This window comes from Papaver somniferum, chromosome 10 (genome assembly GCF_003573695.1).
Source record: "Papaver somniferum cultivar HN1 chromosome 10, ASM357369v1, whole genome shotgun sequence".
Classification (NCBI taxonomy): domain Eukaryota; kingdom Viridiplantae; phylum Streptophyta; class Magnoliopsida; order Ranunculales; family Papaveraceae; genus Papaver; species Papaver somniferum.
Genome location: NC_039367.1, coordinates 10,863,403 through 10,872,837, shown reverse-complemented (window position 1 = coordinate 10,872,837; position 9,435 = coordinate 10,863,403). Strand labels below are relative to the sequence as shown.

General features: G+C 37.3%; 1 protein-coding gene across 1 annotated transcript in view; it reads right to left on the bottom strand.

The window, feature by feature from the left end:
* Positions 1–8,939: 8,939 nt before the first annotated feature.
* Positions 8,940–9,435, bottom strand: part of LOC113317083 — a 4,018-nt gene continuing 3,522 nt past the window's right edge. Inside the window, exon 3 of the mRNA XM_026565228.1 lies at positions 8,940–9,264. Within this exon, the coding sequence (XP_026421013.1) occupies positions 9,187–9,264 (78 nt within the window). The 3' untranslated portion in view covers positions 8,940–9,186. The remainder of the gene's footprint in view (positions 9,265–9,435) is intronic.

Below are 9,435 nucleotides of genomic sequence, written 5' to 3'. Positions count from 1 at the left end.
TAAACAAAAGATTTTAACATATCTTCCATCAAAGAATTGACATAATAGGCTTAACTTTTATTATGTCAAAAGTTCATTCATTCTCTTATCAATACATGCATATCGACATATGAAAGACATAACTTTTGACAGGGTATGGGACAATCATAGTTTACGGATGCAAACACACATATCCCATAACATATTGCAATATATAAAACCATAAAGATCAATACTGCAAAAATCAATCTTTGTCCTTAAAAGGTAGAATCAATCTTTTTCGCACGTATTTTCACCAAGAGTAGTTACCAAAAGCGTATAAAAAGATTTTCTTAACAAAGAAGAACTTACAAAGTCATTAAAGACCATGCATCATAGTTCACATAAGATGATTGTGAACATTCAAGGATCCCATAGAAATGCGTACTACTGCCCATTATTGAATTTCCTTCTTTGTTATTCACCAACATCATTCTTGTAAAAGATACAAATGAGCTTAGAAGAGAATTACTCCAAGAATCCAAGTGCCCAAGTCCAGTAGAACAAGTGCGATGAAACGGAGCAAAACACTCAAAAACAAGATACGTGACAAAGACCAACCTCAACTCATTCACATTTAGGATTTCTCATCACTATTTTGAAGATAATTCAAAGAGGAAGAGAATGCAAAAATAATTAGGTCATTCCGAGTTCGGACAAAAGAAGTTACGGCCAAAACAAATTTACCGAATATCGACGTCAAGTATGTATACGGGTTTGCAAATGAATTTTTGTACCCTGGAGCAGTATGCAAACGGGTATGCGTACCTAAACCCCTGGATTTTGATTTTAAAATGATGTTATGCATACCTGGTATTGTACCATGTAGTCCAAACATCCAGACCTATTATTTTCAAACTTAAACATTTAAGAACCTTAAACACAGATCAAGTTAGGTAGAAAAGAACGATAAGAAAGGTACGTGAATCATTATAAGTTCTCTAAGCAAATAAAAGCACAAATCTTGCTCAAGTTTATAGACATACCTTTTTATATGAATCCAATTGAATTCTATAGCCTTACCAAACATAATCTGTGCACCCCAATTTTCGTGCTTCCCTCACCGTATACATAACAGGGAATAAAACACACTCAAGTTGTGTTGAGGTGAACAATGTCTTGCTCACCACAAGTGAATTTTGGATTATCATGAAAGAGATCACTTTTATAACCTTTCACATCCAAATCCATCTTTCCAAAGAACTCTTTAAGTTCCAACATCATGGATACTGCCTTCTCCATAGTCATGGAATTTTCTGGGAGATCATTCCTTTTCACACTCAAAGTGGCATTGACTTTCTTTGGAACCCACTTATGAGTGCGTTTAGAAACAACCAGAACCTTCTTCTTCCCGTTACTCTCTTCAATATTTCTCGAAAGAGGATTGGATTTACTATTCTTTTGCAAGTTATTCTTTCTACAACTGGGAACATCGGATCTTGTCTTCGTCTTTACGAAGTTATCCTTTTGATAACCATTACGATTGTGAAAAGGATTCGTATGACGTTTATAGTAATAAATATATTTATCACAACACCGATTCCTTTGCCTAAAGGTTGGACAGTTACAACCTGTAGCATTAAGGGGATTAGCCTTAACATATGATCTTGGTTTCACAACTTCTTGTGATGCCAAAACAAGAACATCATGAAGTTTCTCATTCCTTATACGGACACGACATCTCCTTTCTAGGTGACCTTTATTTTCGCAATAGTTGCAAACATAAGGAATGTTCTTATCTCAATCCGTATGTTCTGACTTTGGAGGTTGATATACTTTCCTCTTTCGAACCTTAATTGCCGGTGAAGGTATTTCACTTTTGCGATTAGTGGAAACCTTTTGTTGAGAAGAATCACTAGCCTTGAAATTTTTTACCTCTTTGCTAATACTTAGACCATTTATTCCCTTATAGCCCAATCTTCGTGTATCATGATGATTTTTACTTGCTCCTAGCATAGTGGTTAATTTTCTTGAACTAGTATTGAACTTTTTCAAGTCATCTTTCAACATCTTGATTTTATCAAGAGCAGGAGCTAAATCATCCTCAAGGCGTTTTTCTCGAGCGGACAAGCACTTTCTCTGTCATCAAAACTAATTTGTTTAGAGTTAAACCTTGCTTCAGATTCTGCAAGTTTCTCTTCCAACAAAAAGTACTTTTGAAAAAGATTATCACATTCAAGTGACTTTATACGTAGGTTTTTCCTCAGAATCCTTGAGGATCGATTCGTTAGAACGATTCGAAAAATAAACACCTGCGTAGCATCTTCTGAATTTCTTGTTTTCTCGACAGAGAGGAGTCAGAAGAGGTGAGACATGAGAAGTTGTAATCTTCTTCATATTCCACGAATCCAAAAACTTAACATACTTTGAGACTTCCTCATCAACATCTCTATCAATATCTGAATCACCTTCATCAGAAAGTCCATCCAACTGTTCTTCTAGGAGAGTTTCCCAATCAACAGTTTTTACATCAAGAGAATGTTTAGACATTGACTTAGATGTGACAGTTCTCTCAGGTGAATCTAAGTTTTAGAATCATCTGGTAATTTCTGAACTGGTACGGTATTAGAGATAGACTCGTCCATAATCAGATCGCTACAAACACAGACTTATAAGGTCTTTAACGTGTTTTCCTGTACTGATACCAATTGAAAATGTGGGGGTCTAACAACCTCACCCAATATTTCTATTAGCAATCTGTATGGACTAACTCCAATATACTTTCTAGAGAATCAACTAGACAGTCAGACTCAATCTAGAGTAAAATATCTCGATCTCTCGTTTTGATCTATACTCAAGCAAATAGAAATATGCGAGTCTTTATCAAATACTAGAGAGATAACTTGGATGGTACCAAGACAAATATCCAAGTGCCAATCAATTTAAATCAACAACCAAAGGTCGGATATTCTAATTGATTGATCTTAACGCACAACCTGTGATATTTAAATTATATAACAAAATATAATGCGGAATAGAAATAACACAGACACTAGAAGTTTTATTAACGAGGAAACCGCAAATGCATAAAAAAACCCGGGACGTAGTCCAGATTGAAAACCACACTGTATTAATCCTCTACAGACACTAGCATACTACAAATTAACTTCGGTATGGACTGTAGTTGAACCCTAATCAATCTCACACTAATTCAAGGTACAGTTGCGCTCCTTACGTCTCTGATCCCAGCAGGATACTACGCACTTGATTCCCTTAGCTGATCTCACCCACAACCAAGATTTGTTACGACCCAAAGTCGATGAATTTAATAAACAAATTTGTATCACATAGAAAAGTCGACGATAATAGGTAAATATGTCTCCCAAAGATAAACCTAAGAGTTTTGTTCCGTCTTTTGATAAAATCAAGGTGAACAGGAACCAACCGATAACCAGGACTTATATTCCCGAAGAACAACCTAGAATTATCAATCACCTCACAATAATCTAAATCGTATGGTAGCGAAACTAAATATTGCGGAATCACAAACGATGAGACGAAGATGTTTGTGATTTCTTTTTATCTTGCCCTATCGGACATATAATCTCAAGCCAATCTCACAATTGAACTCGTACGATAGAGAATGGCAAGATCAGATCGCTCAACTACAAGAGAAGTAGCTTCGTCTGTCTTCACAATCCCAATGAAGTCTTTCAGTTGTTAACCTACAGGGTCTCGAGAAGAAACCTAAGGTTAAAGGAGAAACGACTCTAGCAAAACCAACTAGTATCACACAGGAGGTGTGGGGATTAGTTTTTCCAGTTGCTAGATGTCTCCTTTATATAGTTTTCAAATCAAGGTTTGCAATCTAAGTTACCTTGGTAACAAAGCATTCAATATTCACCGTTAGATGAAAAACCTGATTTAACCAAGCTAATATCTTTCAACTGTTAGATCAAAACTTTGCTTGTCACACACAAATGAAATGTATTTCATTTAGGTTTGAGTAACCGTACCTAAATATGTACACTTAGTTAGTTCACAAATAGTTAACCAATGGTTAGCCATATGAGCACTTTCATATTAACCGTATTCATCTTCTTCACAACTAGTTCAAATGACTTCAAAAGAACTAGTTGAAGAGTTGTTCAATTGCTTAGGTCTTTATGCATAGACACAATTAAAACAAAATCGGTTTGATTCACTTGAATCAATTCATGAACAATATAGCCACGGTTTGCAAAGATTGCATTCCTTATTGATTTATTGTTTAAGTTCATGAACTTCCTATTTGAGAAATATAACCAGCTTGGGTACGCGTACGGGTACGTGTACCATAGCTACCGGATTTGAGTTTACAAACTCAGCAGAAATTTTCGGTTCGAAAACTTCCGTGGGTACGCGTACGGGTATGCATACCTAAGGTTACTGGTTTAAAAGTTTGCAAACTTACAAGCTCAGCAGAAATTTTCGGTTCGAAAACTTCCGCCGGTACGCGTACCCAGCCTGTCTCTTTCATCAATACCGTATGCACACATATGCATACACTTGGTTTCCGGCACATGGATTTATACACTAATGTGCGAACACACTATATATGCTGATATCCATAGTTGGTTACATAATCTCAACTCTACATTTTAATCATTGAAACATTCTTCTATAATGTTATAACAGTCGTTATTCACAACTATCGTTATCAAAGCTATTTTCAAGATTGAAACGTCATTATGACTTTCGTCAGGGGTTAAGATGAAAAGTGGTTAAAGCGAAAGCTTACCAACACATATTTCGAGAAAAAGATAGGCGAGTAAACTCGGCTCCAAGTAGCAAATGTGTATGTATGAAAACTATCATACTTATACGACTTTCTCTCAAGAATAGGAGATAGGGAGATAGACTTTTAAGTGATAGATAAGTTCAAGTATCCACATACCTTTTAGTCGGATGAAGTTCCACCGGTTCCTTGAGTAGTTCTTCGTCTTCGTAAGATGATCGTCGTGGAGTCTGGAGCTCAACTACACTTAACTGTCCTAGTCTGAGACTTAGCTATAAGTAGTCTAGAAATCAAGACATATAGTTTTGACAACTAAACTTGACAAATATGCTTGAAATAGCAACGCATGCGAGTTCGAATGAGAAATGCTCTAACACCTTCAATATTTCTATTGCCTTTGCTTTTTGCAGATCTTCTCAATCTAAATGTCTTTCTCTTCCTCCTTTAAAATAATTTGTATCGTCTCGTAAAATTAGTAAAAAAATAGAAGGGAGGGACTCTAATATCCAAGTTGCATCTAAATTATGTCTACCCAGAGTTGTCTAGGGAATGAGATGTTGTTTAACTCATTTTATACATTTTGAGATAGTACTTTTATTTTTCCTTGTCCAATAATTTATATGCCTTTGGATTTCTAGGGCTAATTGTTAGAGGTTCCCTAAGCATGGCACATCAAAAGACTAAACCCAAGCAAGCACCATCAAATTGCGTTAGAAAGAAAATTGTACGAAACTAAATAGAGGTTCTCAAATATTATTTGGCTTTTCTAAGTATAACGCATCAAAGAAATTAACCAGGCATGGATCATCAAATAATAAGACAAACATATTCGTAAAACTATCAATTAAGCACATAGGTTTTTAAAACCGGTGAAACAACAACTCATTTTTCAATGAAACAACAAACAATGTTGGAAAATTAATCTATCCAAATCATAATGGTCTTTTTCTATATTATTCAATTTTAAGTAGCCTAATACCCATGTAGTTTCAAATCATAAAAACCCTAGTTATGAAATCTAGCAATACATAGAAATGGATTTCTTAAAACCCATAAAAATAATAATCAAAAGAGAAACGATCAAACCAAAATCATATGTGTCGTCTCTTTTTCTTATGCTCCAAAATACCTATGCGGCTGACTCCTCTTCTTCTCAAGTTTCTGTTACAAACCTCCCAAGAAATCTCAGCCACACGCCCCTCTTTGTTTCTCTGCTCTTCAGTTACAGCTCCGGTAGCCGGCTTCCGCCCCCCTCGTTTCTGTTCGATTGTCTTCATATGTGCTGTCCATAGGGGTGTGTAACGGACGGACGATTGCGGATTAGGGGTCACCCGTAACCGAACCGTCAAAGTTGCGGATTTGCAAAATTGAACCGTGACCGGCCCAATCACCCGCGGATTTAACCTTTGCGGATCCGCGGATTGTACGGGCCGGTTGCGGATCAACCGCGGATTTGACCTAGTTTTGATTGTACTTGTTGGGCCTAAATTCAGTTAGTGTCTTAACTTAGTTTTGATTGTATTCAGTTAGTTAACTTAGTTTTGATTCTATTTGTTGGGCCTAAATTCAGTTAGTGTTTTAAGGACTTTACTTCTTTCTCTTTGGGCCTAAAATCATTTAGTTAACTAAGTGATCAAAGAACTTCACTTCTTTCTCTTTGGGCCTAGGTTCATACTCAGGTAAGAAAACTTTGCTTCTTTCTACGGTTGCGGTAATCCGCGGTTTTCAAATGACAACCGCAACCGCATCCGCACCGCATGCGGATTTGAGAATCCCATCCGTGTCCGGCCCATACGTCTTGCGGTTTGGATGAAATCCGCAATTTTACGGACGGATACGGGTTAAATCCGCGGTTCCGTTTTTTATGCTCACCCCTAGCTGTCGAGGAGTCTCCAGATGACCCAGCGAAATCTCTACCTCTAATTGGCCCAGTCCAGCCCAATTCAATCACCGACCCTCGTTTTCAAATCAAACAACAGAACCAACTCCTCCTTTACCTTTATTCACCACGGTCACAACACTAACTCCAGTTTACATCTTGACCGACAAACCAACTCATCCACATCATCATTAATTCATCCATAGTACCAATGTCTATATTCTGCTCCCTGTTGCCTTCTAAAGCCTTCATCCACTTCTCATTCGACTGAATCACAGTCCACGCCTCACCTCCAACTAGCTGATATTTCTTTCAAAACGAACCCATTACTATCACTGACTGCATCCACTTCTTCCTCACCGAATACCAACTCCACTCGAGCACAGACCATCATCACTGCCTACATCTATTTTGTCGAGATCTCCTACCATCGTTGTTGCTGTAACGAACTTGAGAGAATGAACCCGGGCCAACCAGCAACGGACCTATTTCTACATTGTTTTGTTCAATTTTCACGAGCACAGCACCCGAATCAAATCAACGCCATCACTGTCTGCAACTGTTCACCATCGATAACAACTGAATGCTGCCAATCATTCTCCATCTCGTCACCATGGGTTGTTGATGGCAGCAACCATTTTCTTCTGTAACTCATTACTCTTCCCTGCCATCAACACATTGATTTCCATTCCGTTTGACATCAGCAACTCATTTCTACTTCAGTTCGAGTAGAAGATCAAAGCCATCTCCATTTCCCAGTACACAGCCATCTGATCAATATACATCTCCACTTCGCAGGAATCTCATCTTCGAAAACTCTTCATAATATCTCTTACACGATTGGTTTAAAACCACTTCCCAAGTTACCTGCTCCTGTTGGTGTTGACAACATCCTGTTGCCACTGTAAATGGCCAAGTTCTTGCAGCCTGAACTCGACCAAACGCCTTTCAGTCTGCACTTCAATCCGTACCCAATCTTCTCCTTACTAGCAATAGCTTGAAATCTCAGTTCGACCAAAAGCTTATGTCGAAATCGAGAACCAAAAGCTCACAGTAGAGGATAAACCATTTGTCCCAGAGAGCACCAACTTCCACTCCCGTTCTTTATCTCATGAATCAGCTCCCATTCTTCTTTGCTCGCTGCTGCTCCATCTCATATACACTGAGCTCGGTAAATAAAACCAAAAGAAAATGGAATGAACTGAAGTTTTCTCTCCCGTTGAAATATGGGAATTGATACGTGGTGGAATCAAATGACACATTGTCATCCACTATCCTTGACCCAATAACACCACGTCCCCTTACACATTTTCTTAGATCCTTTAGTTCAATAAGACAGCTTGGTGGTGCTGACAGCAAAAGTGGTTACTAATTGACTCAGCATGGCTCTGGTGCCATGAGCAGCTTTGGCGATTTTTGTCACAGACACCATATTCGCTTCCATTTAGCCATTTATTTTCCGGATGATCGGAATTGGTCGTACTTTCTACAAAAGCACTAAAATAGTGTTGTTAGCAAAAATATTGAGTTCTAAGCAATATAAATATGGGTATAAAATGTACCACATACGTTCTTATCAACATCCCCACACTTATATTTCGCTAGTCGTCGAGCAAAATAAAGAATATATCCTCTAAACAGCTGGATATGAAGAGATGTCTGCTAAACAGCTAGACAGAAAGATGTCTGCTAAACAGCTAGACTAATATGTTAAACAACGAGATCGAGAAATGTCTGCTAAACAACTAGACTGATCTGTTACACAACGAGATCAAGAAATGTCTGTTAAACAGCGAGACGAATCTACTAAACAGTGGTGTAGAGAAGTCTGCTAAACAGCAAGACGAAACCACTAAATAGTGGTGTAGAGAAGTCCGCTAAACAACAAACAGATAATCATAAAGACCCGCTCAACAGCTGGTCATTTTTATATTTTTTTATATAATTTTTTTTGTAGACCCGCTAAACAACTGGTCATTCAATATATCTTTTAGACCCGCTACACAGCTGGTCATGACATGTAAGAAAAATATAAAAATATATTTTTTAGACCCGCTACACAGTTGGTCATAACCCTAAAAACATTTTTTTTTTAAATAACGAAAGTGAAAACCTTAACCACTCCCCCACACTTAAACATTTACATTGTCCTCAATGTAATTGAGTCATCCAATGTAGAAATTAAGATGGGAAATTCAAAAAAAATAAAACAAGAAAATAAAAAATACCTACTGGAATATTCATAAAGGATCCCTATAAACTAATAACCTGAAAATTTGGGGATCAACCCAAAATAGATTATTTACAAACAATGACAACCTCGGATCCTCAATATAGCAACTAATAACCTCAGTTTATCTTTATTTATAAACTAATAAAGATATTGAGATTATCAAAAAGAAAGAGCTACCCCCAAACCTGGTTTTTGCAAAGGATGTATCATTTTGATCAAAAATAACCGAGTCAAAGGGTTCGCTAAAGATGGTAACTGAAGCGAACTGGGAGACATGCACAGGCAAAGAGAAGTCACGAGATGCAAAATAATCTAGCAATACTGGAGAAGCACGCGGTTCTAATCCAAAATTAGGATCTTCTGAAAAGTTGTGCTAACAATTCTAGGTATATTAACTTCTCCACTGGGTTTGTGACCCTGTAATAAATCATCATCATAATCATCATCAACCAAGGAATCAATAGGAATATCACAATAAAGATGATTAGAAGAAACCTTATAGATAGAGTGTAATGTGTCTAAGTCGTTAGACTTAACTACAGTCTCTTCGGAATTAACACATTCTTCATAAGCATCATTGTTATAGCA